This window comes from Pelodiscus sinensis, chromosome 5 (genome assembly GCF_052426305.1).
Source record: "Pelodiscus sinensis isolate ZL-2025 chromosome 5, ASM5242630v1, whole genome shotgun sequence".
Lineage (NCBI taxonomy): Eukaryota > Metazoa > Chordata > Testudines > Trionychidae > Pelodiscus > Pelodiscus sinensis.
Window position 1 is genome coordinate 126,085,729 of NC_143056.1, and position 22,044 is coordinate 126,107,772.

The following is a 22,044-nucleotide window of genomic DNA, read 5'->3' on the forward strand; positions in this document are numbered from 1 at the left end:
TATGAATCCGTAAAGTCACACTAGTGCAGAGGGCCGGTCCAAGACTCTATGCCCTATTTACATTCTGTGTTAAGGATACTGTAGGTAAACTGATGTAGCCCCATCGACTGAAATGGAGCAACGCTGATGTCTACCAGCTGGAAAGCTGGTCCATTGACTTCAATGGAGTGATACTGATTTGCATCTGGTGCCAATTATTTAAACATATCCAAACATTCTATGTTACATTGTGACATGGGTGGGAAAGTGCATGGAACTGTGGCTTTTCCTCCTGGTGTCTTTGAAACACCACAGATCCTCCTTGCACCAGTCCTGTGGACGTTGCACAGCTGTGGGAGAATGAGTGCGGGAGGGAGGGGTCTATTCTGCCTTTGGCATCAGCAACAGTCTTGCCCAGTCTGGACTCTGGCAATAACAATGGTGCAGGAGGCAGGAAAGGTTAAGCAGGATTTCTAGAGCCCACAGGGAGCTTGTGGCACTGGGGGTGGTTAGAAAAATCTGCTGTGAATTTGTGAATTGTATTTAGTTAGACTCATGTATGGGGATCAGTGGGGATCCCCATGATATCATTGGAACAGACTGACTAGAACCACCATTTAAACACCTGTCTTCCACTAGGACTTTAAGTTAGCATCACCCGATGGAAGCAGGAGTGAATAATTGACATGCCAACAGGGAAAACTGCTAAGTATGTTACACATTTAATTAAACTGAAGATCAGGTGCTCAGCTGGTGTAAACTGATGTAGCTGCATTAACATCATATAGAGCTACACTGGTTTTCACCATCTAGGGTTCTGGCCCTGAGTCTGTATAGCAAAAATCTTGAGCTATAGTCATGTGGGAAGGAAGGCTAGGATGTACCAGAAATCAAAGAATACCCTTCTTCCAGAAATCTGAAATACTAAAAAAAACTAGCTCACAGATGTTTGCAGTGAGGTCTGGCAGTGGTTTTTTAATGTGCATCCAACAGAAATTAGCTGTCAACCAATCAAAGCGATTGGTCCTAAATACTAATGCAAGTTTACACCAGCCAAGGGCCATGATCCATCCTTTCCTGGTACCTTGTCCTTTACCACATCTCTCCCGTTTGTCTACCCACAGATTGCATCTTGATGTAATTTAGATTGCATAGTAGGATCATAAATCATGTGCACAAAAATTACCCGAGAGCCAGAAGCCTGGGGATTATTTGCTTATAAAAATTCATGACAACATTCTACCACAACGGGCTTAACAACAGCTGCAATCAGGCCTCCGCTGCAGCATACAGAGCTGGGTGTGATAAAGATTTAAAAGCACAGTTTTGCTCTGTAAAGCAACTATATCAATGTAATGGGCTAGATCCCTATCTGGTGTAAATCAGCATGATTCTATTGGAGCCAGTGGGGCAGATCCCCAGCTGGTGTAGACCACCCTACTGATCTCAGGAGTGGACTGGTATCATCTTAGTCAACAGCCTTCCTCTGGCCCCATGTGCTTTTCACATAAGTCACCCAAGAGACTGGAGCCCATCGGCATGAGTGAAACACGCTGGCCATTCTTTCCAGCATTCATTGCCTTACATTAGACCAGAGTCAGACTCCTGTCCCCCAGCCTGAACTCCTCCCTTGCTTCCATGAGCTCCTAGCCCAACACCACTGGCTGTACCTACCCAGCAACATGTGTGTCCTCTGCAGATGTCCTTACTTTGCTGCCCAATCCCTCCTCAAGAGCATGGCAGGAAAGGACTTCCTGGTGAAAGGACCCCAGAAAGAGATCTTTGGGTAGGAATCCACCGCACTGTACAGCTTCCAAACAGCTCCAATACCCCCCAGTGAGGCAGAGAAGGTATTTTGCTTTGCTGGAGCCTCACCATCCTTCTTTCAGCTCCGTTCCCCCACCTCCTTTAGTGAGCTTTGAAGGGTCTGGGGCTGCTGCCACCTCAATCCAAATGCTATCAAGCAAGCTGTGAACATGGTCCCCTGGGGATGCCGGCAGGGCTTGCGCCCAAGGTCTTCGGCACTAAGGGTACAGGCTGCAGGAATGACTCCTGCCCCTAGAAACTGGGCCAGACTCATAACGCACTGTGGGCCAGCCCTTGGTAGGGGCTGTGTCACACACACTGGGAGGCAGGGTGAGCCTAGTGGATAGGGGCCCAGATGGGAAGTCAGGGAACTCATGTGATATTCCCTGGGATTTCTCAGGTAATGAGGCACCTCTCCACCATGTGCCCTTAAAGCAAGGGAGCCTCATCTGTGTCTGCTAGGGGGTAAGAACATAAGAACCTAAGAATGGCCAGATTGGGTCAGACCAAAGGTCCATCTAGGCCAGTATCCTGTCAGCTGACAGTGGCCAATACCAGATGCCCCAGAGGGAGGGATCACAACAGAAAATCCTAGATGATCCTTTTCCTGTCATCTATTTCCAGACAAACAGAGGCTAGGGACACCATTCCTACCCATCCTGGCTAATAGCCATTGATGGACCTAACCTCCATGAAGCTATCCAGCTCTTTTTTGAACCATGTTAAAGTCCTGGTCTTTGCAACATCCTCTGGCAAGGAGTTCCACGGGTTGACTGCGCGCTGAGTGAAGAAAAACTTCCTTTTGTTTGTTTTAAACCTGCTGCCTATTAATTTCATTTGGTAATCCCTAGTTTTAGTTCCCTGACTCCACCGGCACTGCCCTCTCAGTCTACACAACCCCACTGCCCCTTTGCAGGTTAGCCATAGACACCATGTATCTCCCAAAACTCTATGAGCATCTTCCTGGAGTGCACAGCCCTCAGTCCACTGGACACTCACAGAATTCACACAGCTGTTGCTCCCAAAGGAACAGTATTGTATAGCTTACTACTTATACTTCAGACTACCACTTGGCTCTACACAGCACATCAATAGGGAAATCAAAGCTACATGTATTTAACAAAGAACAGAGGCTTGAGTAATAGCAAGAAAGTAGAAATATTGGAAGCAATTGGCTAGTGTCACATAAAACACCCCTCACCATCCAGGCCTAGACTTAACTAACAAGATATTTTTCTGACTCGTGATGTTTAGCTCACCCAAATTCTTTCTCCCAGGACGTAAGCAGGCAGGCTGTGACCCTCTGTTTGTAAGACAAGCATTCTGGCAGCTTGTCCTCTATGTGACAGATTATGGGGGTGACCTCTGTACCCTCAGACAGAGCTCCAATAATCCAGGTTTTTGCTTGTATACAGGATAGGGGACCTCTCCGCTGTTCATTATTTCCTGTCTAAAATTCCCCCTGGAGACTTTGCTAACTTGTGATTAACATTTGGCTGAGAATGTAAATAGCCTTTCACTGTGAAGCAAACAATATCCAACTTACATATAGCCAGACAGGTAGATAAGCATATCCTGCTGGAAAGAAGGTGGTTTGTCACCTTTTGGTGACCAGCCCCTAATCACAGAGCATAATTTTCAGGATATATACACAGCACCTTACGTATTATCCACACCTACATTTCACGGTGGCGATGCGGATCAGCATGACACAACCTTTCACTAGAGCCCATACATGGCGACCTTTGATAAACTACTGTGTAGAGACCAGACCCAAGAGATTTTTGGAACCCTTATTCACCCCTGTGCCCTCTGCCAGTGGGAATCAAGAGTTCACTGCCTCGCATTTGGCTTCTCTTCCCAGCTCTGATGTGCTGCATCACCTTGGGCAAATTCCCTCCCCTCTCCTGCCTCAGTGTCCCCTCTCACTCTTTGCCAGTCTTTTCTCTCAAGACTGAAAGATCTTTCGGGGCAGAGAGTGTCGCTCACTATGAGTTTGTACCATGCACCACAGTCTGTACTAGAGCTTGAGGTGCTTTTGTAATACAAATAATAGTAATAATGGAACAGCAGATCAGAAAAGGCCCCTGACATGGAACTAGCAGCAATGTCCCTTAGGCCATTTAATATAGGGAACGATTCTGTACTGGCCTCATTGGGCCCTAAGAAATCCTTTCCATTGCAGAGGCCTAATAGTCCATGCTTAGCTCTGTTGGAAGAAGGAAGGCCATGTCTGGAGTGCTGTGTCCAGTTCTGGGCCCCCCCACTACAAAAAGGATGTGGACGCATTGGAGAGGGTCCAGCGGAGGGCAACCAAAATTATTAGGGGGCTGGAGCATATGACCTTTGAGGAGAGGCTAAGGGAGTTGGGTCTATTTAGACTGCAGAAGAGAAGAGTGAGGGGGGATTTGATAGCAGCCTTCAACTTCCTGAAGGGGGTTCCAAAGAGGATGGAGAGAGGCTGTTCTCAGTGGTGACAGAAGGCAGAATGAGGAGCAATGGTCTCAAGTTGCAGTAGGGGAGGATCTAGGTTGGATATTAGGAAAAACTATTTCCCTGGGAGAGTGGTGAAGCACTGGAATGGGTTACCTAGAGAAGTGGTGGAATCTCCATCCCTAGAGGTGTTTAATTCTTGGCTTGACAAAGCCCTAGCTGGGTTGATTTAGTTGGGATTGGTCCTGCCTTGGGTAGGGGGCTGGACTTGATGACCTCCTGAGGTCTCTTCCAGCTCTATGATTCTAAGTTTGTGGTGTGCTGGTTTTATTAAAGGATAACAAAGGCTTTTCCAAAAATGCTGCAGAGCAGACAACAGAAATTGCAGACAAGAGCCTTTTAGCAGAAAACATCCTTCAGTGGGAGCATAGTTCAGAACAGGGCTACTCAACATGCGGGTCACATGCGCCCTTTGGCCTGTTTGTTTCCAGCTCACGGTACAGTTTTGGTTTACACGAGGCTCAACACGCAGCCTGAGGGTGGGAGCCCAAATAAAAAAGTAACCAATATAATGATCTTCTGTTGATATGCATTTTAGTAGTTAAATTCCTGGACTGTCATTGATCATATGGGTGGGAATGAGGTAAATATTGCATTTTATTAATATCAGCGGAGCTGACTAAATGGGGCCTGCATGTTGTGTAGTCTTGCTTTAATCTTTGTGTAATGTCCGTCGGTGTGAAAGAAGCTATTTGCATATATTTGCATGTCTATGCAACCCCACTTAAGTTGAGGCCCTTGGCATGTGCTGTATCATTGTGGGCCCCGGGACTTCCCAAGTTGGGTAGCCTTGGTTTAGAACCAAGGTGCCATGTTTCCCTGGCCAAGGGGCATGATGCAGCATTAGCTGCCTGGCTCCTAATGAGAAGTATGTTTGAACTGAAGTCATGCCTGTCCACCTTACTTCTCCTGACGGTCTCTTCTCTTTGCAGTGACCTCCTGCCATGGTTGGGAAAGCTGGAATCCTGCAGGTCAGTGCATCTGTTGAAACCTCTTTCAAGCCATGTTGCTCTTGGATATAAAATAAAATCCAATCAGGCAGCCGTCAGTTACTTAGCTTATTAGCAACATATGTAACCAGCTTAGCGTTCTGCGGCATCAAGAAAGAGACTTATCCTGGTTTCCTCATCCTGATGTGTACTGGTCCCCAGAATGTCACTGCAGCAAGGGTTAGCCAGCTAGGCCCAGCACCATCCTTCTTGCTCTGGGACACCTCACACCCTGAGAAATCTTTGCAAGAGGAGCGGGTCAAGCAGCCCAGACTCTGATGACTACACAGTCTCAGCACCTCCAGGGCGCTGATGCCTCAGCTACAGACGGGAAATTTTGCAAAAATGTACCACTATTGCAAACAGCTTCACTGAGGTTAGCAATGTTGGGAGCCTTAATGCAGACTTACTGCTAACTACCGCAGGGCTTTTAGCATCTCCTATTGCTCATCAGCCGCAGGGTTAAACTCCAGCAGCAGCTGCCAGCCCATTGATCCCAGTGCTGCTAACATCTGGAGCTGGAATCGCATCTACAACATTGCTCTAGTATAGAGTAGTAAGACAGCCCAGCTGTCTCCATGTGCATGCTGGTGTGTCTACACACACAAAGCCACACACACACACTACTACACATCAAGAGAGCCACACAAACAAATGAACACCATAGCCTTCCTGCTCTGCTTCACAAAACAGCTTCTGACATTTCAGAGAGCGCTGGAGCAAAAGGAACTAACAGGAGACAAGATTGAGTTGAGGGCTGATTCGCTTCAGGAAAGAGGAAGATTTTACATGGCGATAACTCACAAGTATTCACTAGTCCATTGTAAAATCTTAGTGGAGACAAGGGACCTGTAGCTTTTACAACATCAGCACTGGAGCACGGTGAATTTATTTTTAAAGTAAATGGCTGAAATTCAACAAATAGCGTTGGCTGGAAAAAATGGGAATTTTAAAAAAATGTCAAAACACTCCATTTTTAGCCATTTAAAAATGATGTTTTGTCTCAAATTATTTGTGGTGTTGTTGAAGTCATGTTTGTTCCAGGATATTAGAAAGGCAATATAGGGAGGCAATAGCTATTATTGGATTGATTTACATTGGTGAAAGAGACAAACATTCGAGCTCACACTGAGCTCTTCTTGAAGTATGAAGCTCTGTGTGAGCTCCAAAGCTAGTCTCTCTCACCAACAGAAGATGGTGCAATAAAAAACATCGCCTCCCTCACCTTGTTTCACTGAAAAGTTTAGCTGTATTTTTAAAAGGGGTGAAAAACACTCAGAAAGGAAAGTTTAAAAGATCATTTGGAACTGAATGAAACATTTTGTTTAATCCAAAATAAAACAAGAAATAAAACAAAACAAATGTAATTTGGGGTCAAACAAAATGTTTCAGCTGACCTGACAACATTTGATATTGTTTTGTTTCAGCAAGAAAAAAAAATAACATTTGATTTCAGTTCAAATCAAACTGATTTTTTCCTTGAATTTTTCAGTTCAGCTTCCAAACTGAAAAAAAAAATCAATGATTTGCTCACACTTGGTCAGCACTATCACCCCTAATATCATTAACTCATAGACACTAGCCTCCCCCCCCTCACCTCTCCTCTGTTCTAAAATCTGATTTGTCAATTTTATATGTGTTAACTTTTTTTGATTGTATCCCTTTGGTATATATGGTCATGCCAATTTTCTTCCACAATTTGATCTGAGGAAGTGGGTCTGGCCCACGAAAGCTCATCACCTAATAAACCATCTTGTTAGTCTTTAAAGTGCTGCATAGTACTGTTTTTTTGTTCCCCTACCATAGTCAGTCTTGTATATTTAAAACCTACTGTCCCTGTCCCCTGTGGTATTGCACAGCAGGTGAGCTAATGTGTATTAGAAACACATGCTTTTTTTGTGTCAGAGAAGGCAAAACTAAAGAGAGGGAAACAGACACAAGGGAGGAGAAAGAGAGAGATTTCCTATACTCTAACATGCTGTTTTACCATCTCAGCAGGGCTGAACATGAGACTCACGGGAACTGGCTTCAAATGTTTGGGTCTGCTGGAGATTAATCTTACTGGCAACTGGGAGAGAGTTTGTCACCAGCTCTGGGACCAGAAGTTCACAAAAATGGTCTGTAACCAGCTGGACTGTGACTCCTTCTTCTTTAGTGAGGTTATCAAATTTAACTCAGGGCAGAAACCCATGGGAAGGAGGAAGATGAACTGCCTGAGTAATGTGCCTGACCTGAAGCTCTGCTCCTGGGTTAAATCCAACTGCACTGAGGAGGTGATCATGATTTGCAAAGGTAGGTCTCATCCTCCACTCTGTGGTGTATTCAGGACTGTATTGGAATTACAATGTAACATCAGGAGCATGAGAACAGATGTTCTTAGTCCTGCTTGCAATCAGAGTCAGGCAGAAAAGAGCCAGCTGAAAGCAAGGTGGGTGAGTTATGTCTCACTGCCTAAGGCAGCGGTGTGCATCCCATGGGTCACAACCCCGCCAGGGGTCGCGGCTATCTTCCTGGGGTATCACAGCACTGTGCTGGCCGTCATTTTGTTTTCCCGGCTCGGCACCCAACTTACACACAGCGCGGCCAGGGGGAGTGGCAGGGGAGTGGAATGGCGCTTTGGCACTAAGCGTTGGTTTTTTTCTTTTTTTTTGCTCAACAAAAAATGTTCCCAGCCCTGAGGGTCATGAATTAAAAAAGGTTGAGCACCACTGGCATAAGGGAGAAGCCTGTTTTCTTCCTATGTATGTTTCTGAGTTCTTGCGTGCTATTGTTCTGAATTTAAGAAATCAAGTAGAATTGCACTGCAACCTTCCAGTGAGGGAATTTATCTCTTTTTTATTTAATTTCTGTCTGTGTCAGTTCAGTGAACGTAACTCTTCCTGACTGCCTCGTTTACAACTTTTGCCTGGACTGGGTCTGAGCTCTACTAAAACATTTTGGACGTCCTTATCTTTTCAGAAAAACAGAACATCACCACTGCACCACCAACAACTTCATCACCAACTGCAACAGAACCCCCTGGTAAGGAAACTCCCCACACCCACACACCCACATTAATCAAATCCATTCAGATCCACATTCACTCTTATGATAGAAATGGTTGCAAGTTACCACATGTAAAGGTGATCATTAGGAGAGACGATGCAAAAAATCAAAAGAGTCCCTCAATAAAATTAAGATCAAACAAATCAAAGGAAGTGCTTCTTTGCACACTGAGACATCTGCCTGTGGAACTTATTGCTACGGGAAGCCATCTATGTATGGGTTTTTAGGAGAGACAGATAATCATATAATGGATAACAACATTTGTAGGAAGACCAACTAAAACATGGTAATTGTATCTCATTCTTCAGGGGCATAAACAGATCCCCCCTGGGGCTAAAATATAATTCCCTTCCTCACTCCAGTGAACAGCACTGCACGTTGAGCAAGCTGGATTAGGTGGGGAGAGATCACCTTGCTCTGAAGCATCAGGTAAAGATTGCTAGTGGAAACATGACAGTGGACTAGGTGGACAGCTATCTGAACTGGTACCGCAGGAGGCAGGATATTTAATTCCATGGATCAGTGGTCTCATTTAGTATGGCATTAGCAGGGAGTGAGATACGAGACAAAATGGGCCAATGGTCTATTATGATAAAGCAGGATATGGAGCAGTAATTAGATCTAGTACAACAAATCCTATATTACTTTGATTATTAGATAGATATTTTCAATTTAATGGGTACTTGGATGATTTAATTTCAATTATTGATGAAAACTCTGCTCAGGGACTGCACTACCCCACAGAGTCAGAGCAGCACCCTAGGACTGAGTGGATCCTGGCTGGAAAACACCCCAACAGCTGTTCCCATTGTTTCAGATGTAGCTGAGAAGCTGGAATAAGAAAAGTGGTGAGGAGGGATTTCAGCAGGATTTCACTAGGACCGGGCTCTCTCCTAACAATCTCCCACAGTTCCCCACAGCTGAAGTCTATTAGGGTGTGCCTCTCAAATGACTAGGGAGTAAAAAACTGGTTGATGTGACCAAAAATAGCAGCAGAAAGGCACCCCAACACCTTTATTGCAGGCAATGTTGGTAGGTTACGTGCCATGGTGTAGAGATGGTGTGTCTGTCTGTAACAATCCCCTTCTCTTTGTCCTTTCCCCAGGCCCTCCTAGGCTACGGCTGGCAGATGGAAGGTTCAACTGCTCAGGGACGGTGGAGCTGTACATGGGAGGCCAGTGGGGAACTGTCCAGTCACGTCCAGAAAACAAGAGCGAGCTGGCCAGCTGGGTTTGCCGCAACGTAGGCTGCGGTGAAGCCTTAGATGAGGCCAAGTGGCCTTCCATCACGAAAGATGAAAGACCTCATCTACCTGTCCGCTGGGAGATGATGGCATCATGCAGAGGTGACTCCATCCCAGACTGTTTCAACAGAACCAGCATCTCCCGCAACAAAATCCCAGCCTCCGTCCTCTGCTCTGGTGAGTGAGTCCATCTTAGGACAGCCACGTCAAGTTCCTTTTCGCTTTCCTCTCTTGCCATGTTTCACCGTTACTTCTGTCCTGTGCACTCTAAAGAGGCCAGTCCACCCCCGCAGTCCTGTTACTGCATGAGGTGGGGAAAGGGGAATCACTCCACTGGCAGCCTGCTGGCCATGAACTTAAGTGTCAGATTGTGGTAGATCATTTCTAGAATAACAAGGAAATGCTTCAGAAATATTCCCCTCTTCTATCACCATGCCTAGTGCTGGCCTTTACTGTCTAGAACTGCCAGCAGTTTTGATTCTCAGCTCTTTTTCCCCTCCATCATCCCTTTGTCTACAAATCCAAAAGTGTCAAGATTGCTGTCACTTTTACACACACCAGCATCCTCTGCACTAAGCTCAGCAATGCCAAGCATCAGTCTCAATTATTACCGAGTTTATTTCCGGTAACAACTTCTGATGCTGAGAATTTTCAGACTCTTGGGTAGAGAACAGTGCAACACAACCCTGTACTAATGCAACATTAAAGTTTCTAATGCAATACAAATGCTCTGCAGTAGGGATGTAAAATTTCAATTAATTGGCTAATTGAATAGTCAACTATTCAATTAGTTGATAAGGGCGCTTCTGCCTTTGAAGTGTAGCAAAAGCCCCAGGACTACACTTCTAAGGCAAAAGTGCTGTGGGGAGCACAGGGCCAGCAGGGGACTCAAGCAGTCCCTCGCTGGTCCCGTACTCCTCACGGTGTTTCAAAGCAGCAGCGCCACATGGAGGCCAGAGTCAGCAGGGTAGTCCCCAGCTGGCCCCAGGCTGCACATGGCATTTCAAAGCAGCAGACCCCGGGCTGCACACAGCATTTCAAAGCAGCAGCGCCGTGTGGAGCCCAGGGTCTGGCCCCAGGCGCCACATGGCACTGCCGCTTTGAAGCACCCCATCCTCTTCCCCACCCCTTGCTGCCTCTTTCTGATAGAGGCAGCGGGGGTGGGGGTGGGAAGTAACTAGTGGTCTAACCTGTTGACTATCCGATAAGCATTTGCTTGTCAGCTAGTCAACTAGTCTTTCACATCCAGTGCAATGCCATATGATACAGAGCTATTGAGACACAGTACCCTAGATACCATGCATTCCAATGCAAAGCCACATGATACAATACAGTGCAATTAATATCACATGAAGTGCAATACTGTGTTACTAATACTCTGTAGTTCTCTAGCAGCTTATAGATGAGGTTTTCCATGTGCTGTTCACACATTAATCATTAACCCTTATAATTTCACTATGAGTCATGATTATTGTTCCCATTTTATGGCAAGCAAAACTTGCCCCTGATCACACAATAAGGCAGGATTAGAACTCAAATCACCTGCCACCCTAACCTGGAATGGACAGAATTGTAGTGCAGTATTAATTCAGTGTCTATCACAGGCTGTGAAATGCTGCAGTGTAAGGGGCAGTTCTCATGGCTACATATGCCATGCAAAATATTATTAACTACCAACAATAGGTATCGAATACACTGGAGCCCCATCATTCTGCCAGCTAATAATTATTTGTGTAACAGCACCTGATGATCACACATGAGCTTAGCATCCCACTGAACTAAGCGATAAAAAGACACTATAAGAGACAGCTCTCACCCTCAGTATCTTCCACACTCATTGCACAGGACAAAAGGAGGGAAGGACACAGAAGGGGACTCTTTGTCCATAAACACCCAAAGGGTTAGTGGGAGGGATGGGAACAGAATCCATGTCTCCAGAGTAGCAGCCTAGTCTTGTACCCATGAGGCCACATTACCTGTAGGCAGCTAGATCATTGAAACATCTGCTCACCACGGGGACTCTCACCAGTTCCTGCTTGTCTTCTGCACAGGTTCCCAGCCAAGGGTGATGCAAAGGCTTGTGGACAGCTGGAGCTCTTGCGAAGGGATCTTGGAGGTGTTCCATAATGAGAGATGGGAAGTTCTGTGCGATTCCAGTTCACTAATGAAATCCAGAGGGGTGCAGATATGCCAAGAGCTGCGGTGTGGGAACTTTTCATCAATCACCCAGATCCAGGATACTAAGGTCTCAGGCGTGTCCTGCAGCACAAATCAGCTCCAGAAGTGTCTCTCTTTCCAGAAAACACAATGCTTCAAAACCAGAGTCACATGTAAGCCAACAGGTTCTTCTGGGTTCTAGAGCACGGCTTATCCCTCACAGGATGGGACCACGTTACATCACAAACCCTTGACTAGGTCATCCATAGGGAGGGAACACAGAATCTTTGGATCGCACATGAGCTGTTACCAGTTGTGACGGCGCGTTGGGGGTCCCCCGTCTCCTGCACCCCAAAATGGCACAAACAGACTCCACCAGCCAGTGGAATTGAGGGTGGTTTATTGCTCCTCCAGGATACAGCACAGCACAGATGTAATCTGGTTACAGGAACTGGGGCTAAGAGGCCTCAGTGCTCCCCTTGAGATAGAGAAGTCCCAACCCCCCTCCCCAGCTCCTTCTCCCCTGCTTTCCAGACAGGAACCAACTCTACCTCTCCCAGCCCTGCCTCCAGCCAGGGCAGCATTCCACCTCCCTTTGTTTTTCCCCATGGGGGGTAGGCTGGTTCAACCGGTATGGTACCTTTGCATAATACGGTTTTCCCTGATGGGTCTTGCTCCAGACAGCAGAGGTCACCACAGCCCAGCAAGTACCCCCACTACGTCACACCAGTAAGCTGAAGAACTAATGCAATTAGCCTGGTGGCAGCAGCAGACTCATAAATCTCACGTGGGCCAGCCACTCAAAGAGGGCAAGACCACGTGGATAATGCACTTAGGAAATGAAGAAGAGAAATGTTCATGATCTCTGCTCAACCTTCGCAGATTGCTGGGGTTGGAAATTAGGTAGAAGGTGGTGTTGGGGGATAGAAGATGTGAGTTGAGTGAGGTTTGTGATACAGTTTGGAAGCTGAGGAAGGGCTTGGCATGGGGATAATGGGTTCTAATTGAGTCTTTGGGGTAAGGTGGAGTAGAGGGACTGGGGCTTAAGTGGACTCTGGTCTCCAGCGGGTAACAGTGGGTAACAGTCCTAAGCACTGGCATTTCTCTGGAGACAATGGGAATTAATCAGTAATTGCAACTCCTTTTCCCAGGCCACCCTCGTTCAGCTGCGGTGGGAGCAGGAACCATTGTGAGCATTTTGCTGGCTCTAATCCTCCTTGGAGTCCTCCTTGTTATCTGTGGACCTCCCGCCTACAAGAAACTACAGAAGAAATGTATGTGAAACACTCCTGCTGTAGGAGTGAAACCATAGATCCTGTCACCCTTATACTATAGCATACTTCACTCCCTCAGCCAGGCTCCAAGGAGTCTGGGGCAAGTTCTTTTCTACTCGCACAGCTGGGAGTCACTGTGGGTAAGTCTACATTGCATTCCTTCTTCGAGAGAGGAATGCAAATGCAAACACATGAAATTGCAAATGAAGCGTGGATTTTAATTTCCCGCACTTCATTTGCATAAAGGCGGCTGGACACTTTTCCAAAATAGCATATTTTGAGAAAAAAACGGGGTTATTTTGAAAAGAAACCCTTCCTTTGAACCCTTAAACTTCATTTTCAAAGGAAAGGTTTCTTTTCTAAATAACCCCTATTTTTTCTCGAAATACACTATTTCGGAAAAGCGGCTGGCTGCCATTATGCAAATGAAACACAAGAAATTCAAATCCGCTCTTCATTTGCAATTTCATTTGTCTGCATTTGCATTCCTCTCTCAAAGGAGGAATGCAATGTAGACATACCCTGTGATTCTAGCTCCCATGTCTATTTTCCATCTTCTTCTTCCCCTCTTTTTCTCCTTGCCTCTCTCTCTCTCTTCTTCTTGCTCTGCCACTGTCTTCCCATGTTCTCTCCTTTCAGCCTCTTTCCCACTTCATCACCTCTGGCGCGGAGGCATCACACAGAGCTATACTGGCTGATGCATTGCTCTTAAACAAAAGGCATACCTGTGAAAAGGAGCTTTATATGTTGTCCCCTTTGAGGATTCAGTAGACACATGCATGTTTCTCATGCTGATCTTGTACAGTAGTCTACAGGGGGGGCTTTTTATTAGCAAAAACCTCTTCCGCAAAAAGGATCGGTAGAAAATATGCAGATGAGCATGATTTGCATATCTTCTGCTGAAAAACCCAGCAGTGTAGACATAGCTAGAGGGGTTCAGAACTGTTCTTTTCCCACTCCTTGAACGTGGGAAATGCCTCTCCTCATGATCTGAGATTGACTAGCCCACATGATGCAAGTAGAATAAGAAAGGTGATCAGAAAGCAAAAACCTCTTAAATCACCCAGTGTTGTATATTTCACACATTGCCGAGAGGTTTAAACATGGAAATGATACAAAGGAGCAGCCAGGCCCTGTTAGCCAAATGATTTGTAGCACCTCAAGTGTCAGGCCAGGAAGCAGAGGGATTATTTGATGTGGCTTAACAGGTTAGAAGACAAAAGAGAAATTAAGGCAGAACACCCAGAAAACTCTGCTTGATCAGGATGGGAAATAGTCTCAAGTGATTCCCCATTGCTGGCGCCATGTGAAGTCCAAACGGACAAAACACTAGAAAATGCATGGTAGGGACAACCTGGTCCAATGTGGCTCTCTAGCCCCTACTGTCTGTGATATATATAACATAGACGGGTCTGTGCCCATCTAACTTCATCCTCTCCCTCTCCGTGCAGACACCAAGAAGAAGCAGCGCCAGTGGATAGGCCCAACTGGATTACAACAAAACGGTAAGGAGACAGAGGCAGGTCTCCGTAGGTCACCCTGAACACTCTCATCTCTACAGCTTCCTCTGCAGCATCTGATGTGCTGCTGCGGTCAGTTTGATCTCAGGTACAACAGCCCCCTGGGCTCCGCAGCTCAGCAACAGGATGGCTATTGTTGAGCCTGAGGGTTAAGTGGTTTACAGCCAATAACCACCCCAGGCACTGAGGTTTCCTCTGGTCCCACCATTTCACCACCTTCATTCAGGCTGTCTGAATGATGCAGGGCCAGAAAGCAGCTTAGATACAAGATGTGTCTGAAGCAGAGAATAAAGCCGAGGCCACAGGAGAACCATGGCTCTGGGACAAAAGTTCTTATCCCTTGAAATGTTACCAGTATCCCAAAACTCTGAACAGGCAAAAATCGTACACTCCGCTTTGAAATGCACCCATCTCTGGGGTGGAACACAGCAGTATTTAAGATTTAAGGGGGTGCAGTGAACTTCTCCCATTGCAACAACAGAGAGTTTTAAGATGTGAGAATGTCATTACCCAGCTTAAATGACATGCAAATGTAATGATTACAGCTGGTCAGAACTGGGACTTTATACCTCAACTAAAAAGCAGCACCTCTACCAACACAACATCCCCTATCATCAGAATGATGGCCTGGTTTCATTCTTGCTCAGAAGGAAAAACGCCCCCTACTGCTCACTTCCTGCAGAACTGTAATTCTTAGCATCATGACTCACTACTATCACTGCACAGTGCAGCATCCCATGCTGACTCAATGTTTCATTAGTGACTCAGATGGGAAAGTAGAGTCACAAACACGGCTTCTAGTGGCACAGTGCCCTCTTCCACCATGTTCCAGCACGGGTACCGTTCTTACTCAGCCCCTCTGAGTCACAAACACTTGGCCTGTTTGGGTTTAGATGGTGCGACCGGTGGTTGGCGTATGAGGGTGAGGAGTTTCAACCATGGCTTCCGGGGAAATGTTGAAGAAAGACTGAGTATTTTGGTTGAACAATAAGATAATTCTGCAGCTCAAAAGGAGAGGGAGTAAAGATGGTCTAGAGGGGTGACTGGTGCCTGTGGGTGGAGAAGGTGCAGAGAGGACCACCCAGAGAGGAAGCAAGGGGGATGCAATTTTGGCAGGGAAATAGAGGGGTGCACCTGCCAAGTGTAACCATGAGTCACCCATGTGCTCTAGGTACATTTAATCATGCCTTTGCATGGGGGCCTGGAATAGAGTCTTACAGTGCTATGATTCTACCTTAAAGATGCAGTGACTAACAATTCTCCATTCTGCTGTCATCTAGTCTCGTTCCATCGCAACAGCACTGTCACTCTCAGGCCCCGTCAGGAAGTTCAAGGTGCACAGGGCCAAGACAATGACTATTCTCAGACCCCTAAGAAGAACTCTTACCTTTCAGCTTATCCAGGTAAGAGCACAGTGTATAGTGATTGGGTATGGTGCAAACAAAGGAGTAGGCAGGCAAAAACCCTGAGGAGCAGGGAAGGGAGACAGTCAGGCCTGCCTTGCAGAGATGGACTAGAGTGTTACCATAGAAGAGAGTGGGTATCACTATATAGAAGTTTTTCTTCCAGCTCTTCTGTAGCTTCAGGAAGATCGGTTAGCCATGCTGTGCCACAGTTTCCCCATCTGTAAATGAGGGAGGAATAACCATTTTTGTGATAGTTGGCTGAAAAGGGCATTTATATGAAGGCAAAAGGTAGTTATTACCTCTTATGATTTTTGCCTTAGATGTACTGGGGACGACTAGGGGTCATAGTGGAACACAAGTTAAACACGAGTCAACAGTGTAATCCTGTTGCCAAAAAAGCAAACACGATTCTGGGTTGCATCAACAGGAGTGTGGTGAGCAAGACAAGAAGACATTCTTATTCTCTATTCTGCACTGATTAGGCCTCAATTAGAGTATTGCCCAGTTCTGGGCATCACATTTCAAGAAAGATGTGGAAAAATTGGAGGTCTAGAGAAAAGCCACAAAAATGATTAAAGGTCTAGAAAACATGAGCTATGAGAGAAGACTGAAAGAATTGCACTGTTTAGTTTAGAAAAGAGAAGACTGAGAGTGGACATGATAGCGGTTTTCAAGTATCTAAGCATGTTACAAAGAGGAGGGTGAAAAATTGTTCTCCTTAGCCTCTGAGGCTAGGACAAGAAGCAATGGGCTTAAATTGCAGCAAGAGAGGTTTCGGTTGGACATTAGGAGAAACTTTCTGCCTGTCAGGGTGGTTAAATTTCCTAGGGAGATTGTAGAATCTTCATCACTGGAGTTATTTAAGAGCAGGTTGGACAGACATCTCTCAGGGATGATCTAGACAGTACTTAGTCCTGCCGCGAGGGCAGGGGACTGGATTCAATGACTTCTCAAGGTCCCTTCCAGGTCTGGTATTCTATGATTTTAACTCCTCACCCCTGGTACTCCTCACAGAGGTCATTAGCACCTTGCTCTCTGGAACTGTAGTGAAGAGAGTGATTTCTTCCTTTTACAGCTCTGGAAGGGGCAATCAGGTCTTCCAACCCTCCAGACAACTCCTCTGACAGTGACTATGACCTACATTCTGCTCGGCGACTTTAGCCTCTTTACCCCAGGTAAGACACTCCCTAACCTTGGTGCACTGTCACCAGGTTGAACCATTCCATAATCATGTCATCACCAAACCCAAAAAGGGGAGAAGAGACACAGGAGAGCTGAATCAGACAATCACTGTGTTTGCACTTCTCAGGCTATGTCTACACTGCACTGTTCTTCCGGGAAAAGCTACGCAAATTGCAAACCGCAATTTGTGTAGCTTTTTCAGCTTCTTTTTTCGAAAGAGGCTTTTCTGACATTTAGCCCATCCACGTTGGGTCAAATGTCGGCAAAAAAGCCTTTTTCGGAACATTCCTTCTTCCTCACAAAACAAGGTTTACAGGGATGCTGAAAAAGCGAATCTGCTCTTCTGAAAAAAATTTCAGAAGAGCAGATGCATTCCCTGGACAGATACCTGCAGTATCCCAGAAAAACTGCAGTGTAAACATAGCCTCAGAGTCTGGCAAGATGTTATATTATTTTCTACATGGTTTGTTTTCTTGCCCTGCAGACAGAAATGGGAATCTTGGTGAATGGAAAAACTGACAGAAGAAAAAAATACCTGAGACAACTCTGAACTGGAATCATTTACATGTTACTACATACTGACATAAAGGCTTTTCCCACACTGCCAAAGACATAAGATGGGAGCGGGGTCAGTGCAGCCCCAAATTACACACCCTTTCCATGCACAGGGCAAAAAGAATCAGGAAGTCTGTCTTCTTTTCCCCCCAGTGACCTCTGGCAAGTCACTTGGGCCCAACAGTTAAAAGCACCCCTAATTGGACAGCTTTGATGCACAGCTACACATCCTCAGGCCTAATTTTCAGCAGTATTAAGCAGTCATAGCTCCAGTTCAAGTCAGCTGGAAGTCTGCAGATGCTCTGCACTTCTGAAAATCAAGCCTATATATTTAATGCTGGGTATCTGAAACAAGTCACCCAAGATCAGTGGATTTTATTTTTACATGTTGATCATTAATCTCCCGTATTCTATTCTGGTTCTTGTATTATGCCTGTCATTGTGGTATCTGAGCATCTTCCTGTGATAAATTCATCTAGTATTTGCCACTTATACTTCTTTTTCACCCTGGGAAAGAGATAGTGTATGTGTGTTAAGTTGATATGGTGTTGTTTGTTAAGGGCAGCCAGGTGGAAGAACGTGGTTTACATTTGGCTGCAAAGTAGTGATGTTTCTAAACTTAATGTATGTCTACATAACAAGATGTAGTATAGCTACTTCTGACTTTTTCCGTTGATGAGGTTAATTCACCTCTCCGAGAATAGCTAGATCAACAGAAAGATTCTTCCATTGACATAATTGCATCTACAGTGGGGATTAGGTCAACCTAACTATGGCGTTTGTTGCATTTTCTTTCACAGCCCTGAGCAATGTAGCTAGGCTGATCTAATTTTTAAGTGTATACCAGGCCTTAGACCCTGGAGGAGCAGATTGCAGACTCTCCATGCCTGCTCTTACACTCTAAATAATCCAATACTTCACTATGGCTATGTCTACACTCTCGGCTTCTTGTGCAAGTACAGTCGTTCTTGCGCAAGAATCTGCAGAGCGTCCACACTGCCCGCCCGCTCTTGCGCAAGGAAATTTACAGTACGGCGTGGTAAGAGAGGGCTTCTTGCGCAAGAGCTACACTTTTTTTTATCAGGTGTAAACCCTCTTCCGCAGGAGCTCTTGCGCAAGAGGGCAGTGTGGACGCTCAGCAGGGATTTCTTGCGCAAGAAAGCCCTATGGCTAAAATGGCCATCAGAGCTTTCTTGCACAAGAGAGCATCCACACTGCCATGTGAGCTTTTGCGCAAAGGTACAGCTCACACATGACAGTGTGGACATTTTCTTGCGCAAGACTTCTTGCACAAGAAGCTGCCAGTATAGACATAGCCTATCTTCTAAAGATATTATGAAGCTAACTTCATTAATGTCTGAGATGCTCAGATACCAAGGTAATAAGCACCATGGAAATTATGAATAAACTGTCTTCTTTCATCACTTAGGCAGCTGTGGATGATGTGTGTTTGGCTTAACAGATGGCTGGATGTTGGAAGTACCTCAGGAGCACAATATCCTTGGGTAATGTGTACATGAGTGGGACTGGTGTGTATGTATGTGTGCGTGGCTAGATGCGTGAAGAGAAGATATATGTAAGCTTGAGGCAAGGTGGATATGTGAGTGGGAAATAATGTTTAACACAAGAATGACTGAGATATTTAATAAGCAATAACAGTTGCAATAAAACTTTTTTTCTAGTAATTATGCTTCCTTTTTCAATACAACAGAAAAAGTTCATTGCACAGGAGCAATACTGTTCGGGGGAGGAGGCAGAGTGGTTAAGGCACATCGGGAGATGTGTCTTCAAGTCATGGTTCTACCACAAACTCTCTGGGTGACCGTGGGCAAGCCACTTAATCTCTGGGCCTCAGTTCCCCATCTGTAAAATGGGGATAATAATACTTCTATGTAAAGCATAAACCAAGGGTGGGGAACCTGAGGCCCGGGGCTGGATGTGCTCCCTGGCTTGCCTGGATCTGGCTCCCAAGACTTGGGGTTTCCCCACCAGCCTTGGGGAACCCGCACTGGTGCTCCAGCATGCAGGGCTGGAGCACATAAAATCTACTAGCCTAGACCCCCAAGGGTCTGGTGTGTGAGGGAAATGTGGGGAATGTCTATCTTTCTCCTTCTCAATCAGGGCCCATGTCAGAGAGAGGTTTCAGTTTTGAGAAGTTTTTTGCTTCTCACTTGTTTGTGGCCCCTGACTAATTTTTCTGTGGGTCAGCAGCCCCCAACCCAAAAAAGGTTCCCCACGCCTGACACAAACCCTTCAGAGCAGGGACTATCTCTTGGTGGATCTCTGGGGCTTAGCACAATTCAGGCATTATTATAAAACAAATTAATAATAATAAGCTTATCAGAAAGACAAATTCTGTAGTGACTTGGCAAAACTGCATCATCAAGCTCCATGCTTATTTCTCACAGTGAATTTCATATCAATTCTCTCAGATAACATAAGAAAAAATGTTTCTACTATGTGCCACAAACTCAACCTAAGATCTGACAGTTAGGATGTTAGCAGCTTGCAGAACTTGGACAATAAAGATTCAGCACCTGGAACTCAGATGGTAAATGTGCTGATGATTCCAGATCCAAGTTAGAATTCAAGTAACTCTTCCATAGCTACATGGGGGGGGAGGGGGGGGCAAGGAGTCAAAAATACTAAAGCTGTATTTGTCACTGAAGTCAACAGATACATCTCGAACTACACACAAAGCACAGGCCTGTAGAGCAAGGTAATATTTTTATCTAATCACTTATCACAGCAAATGATGTTTTAATATATTTAATCTAAAAGACACAGTCTCATCCAGATACCATTTTACAATGAATGGAATATAAACTCCTAGGCTACATCTAGAGTGGCATGATTTTGCGGAAATACTTTTAACTGAAAAGTTTTTCCGTTAAAAGTATTCCCGCAAAAGAGCGTCTAGATTGGCAAGGATGCTTTTGCGCAAAAAATGCTTTTGCGCAAAAGCATCCATGGCCAGTCTAGATGCAATTTTGCGCAAGAAAGCCCCAATTGCCATTTTAGCCATTCTTCCCTGTCTACACTGGCCCTCTTGAGCAAGTATTCTTGTGCAAGAGGGCTTTTTCCCAACCGGAAGCGTGAAAGTATTTGCGCAAGAAGCACTGATTTTTGTACATTACAAAGTCAGTGCTCTTGCGCAAATTCAAGCGGCCAGTGTAGACAGCTGGCAAGTTTTTGCGCAAAAGCAGGTGCTTTTGCGCAAAATCTTGCCAGTCTAGACGCACCCCTAGAAGTTTTATTAAGAGCCTTTTCTTAATCTATTGCTGAAATACACTTCACAGCATCACACACCCCTGGTGCTACCAAAAATATGGTGACACCGTGCAGAAAATTTACCAAACTAATTCTTTTTAGAGCAGTTTCTGCTTCTGTCTTTCCCTTTCTTTAGGACTAAAAATCATCTGTGCGAAATCAGATGATCGCATCTGACTCTGAGTTAATCCAAACATTCTTCCATTTTAACTATCTTGGAATACCACTATCTCTACACCAGATAATTATGTCACACACAAGCTTATGATGTCACTTGTCAAATTAACAGCAAAACCCCGCAACTCTTCTTACACAGACAAAATGAAGAAATTCACACTTGATATCTGCAAAGAGACTGTTTAAAACATATGAGTTTGTGCTGTTGTTGCTGTTTCCAATGGATAAAGAAACTGAGCAAGGGGGAACAAAGAGAATTTATATTTCCATGAATTTAGGGAAATAGCTAGAAATGCTTCACAAAACAAGTATCAGATCAATGACTAATTCTCATTCACAGAATACTCTTCACAGTCAAGGTCACACCATGGACTCTGGGTGCTAAAGCACAGTTGAGTTGGTGCTGTAGATGGAGCGGAGCAAACCAAACCACCCTGAGATGAAAAGACCCTCCCCGCTTTTTAACTCAAGTTTTGGCATAGTAAGCAAAATTTCAGCAGTAGTCTTAGCTGGGCTTTTAATTATGATGGAGTATGTGGGACCATGGAGAAGAAATTACTCCCTCATTCAAGTTGAGAGGGAGGGTTTATTCAGGTCAGCTTTCAGATCCCCAAAGCTGCAGACAGGGATTGTAGAGGTCAGTATTAAGCCAAGACAGAGAGAACAATATCTTCATCAAATGAATAAGGCACAGAATAGAAAATCAGACAGAGAAGGGGGAATGGAGGATAGAAACTACAGTGCAGAGAAGAGGAAAGGACAAATGGTGCTGAAGCATGAGATCAATTAACCCCTGGAGAAAAGGATTTCACAAATGGGCACCTAGGGTTAGTTGCAGACTGAAAGACAGGAAGGATGATACATAAAGAATTTGGCAGTGAGAGATGGAAGAGGAAAGATTATGTGGACATCATCACAAGGGACTCAATGGAAGAATGCTGAGCTGGC

The 22,044-nt window shown here is 45.3% G+C and overlaps 1 protein-coding gene across 4 annotated transcripts in view; it reads left to right on the plus strand.

Annotated features, from left to right (window-relative positions):
• The window catches only part of CD5 (CD5 molecule), a 39,820-nt gene extending 17,847 nt beyond the window's left edge, over positions 1–21,973 (plus strand). For 2 of the 4 annotated variants that reach the window (XM_075928406.2, XM_006110281.5), the window contains exons 2-11: positions 5,211–5,249; positions 7,266–7,559; positions 8,226–8,288; positions 9,418–9,732; positions 11,607–11,885; positions 12,864–12,986; positions 14,438–14,491; positions 15,787–15,909; positions 16,988–17,087; positions 17,579–21,973. In XM_075928406.2, coding sequence (XP_075784521.2) covers positions 7,274–7,559; positions 8,226–8,288; positions 9,418–9,732; positions 11,607–11,885; positions 12,864–12,986; positions 14,438–14,491; positions 15,787–15,909; positions 16,988–17,073 — 1,329 coding nt within the window. In that variant the 5' untranslated portion in view covers positions 5,211–5,249; positions 7,266–7,273 and the 3' untranslated portion in view covers positions 17,074–17,087; positions 17,579–21,973. Of the gene's footprint in view, positions 1–5,210; positions 5,250–7,262; positions 7,560–8,225; positions 8,289–9,417; positions 9,733–11,606; positions 11,886–12,863; positions 12,987–14,437; positions 14,492–15,786; positions 15,910–16,987; positions 17,088–17,578 lie in introns of all 4 variants that reach the window. The other 2 variants (XM_075928404.2, XM_075928405.2) reach the window with 2 other exon arrangements.
• The last annotated feature ends 71 nt before the right edge of the window (positions 21,974–22,044 follow it).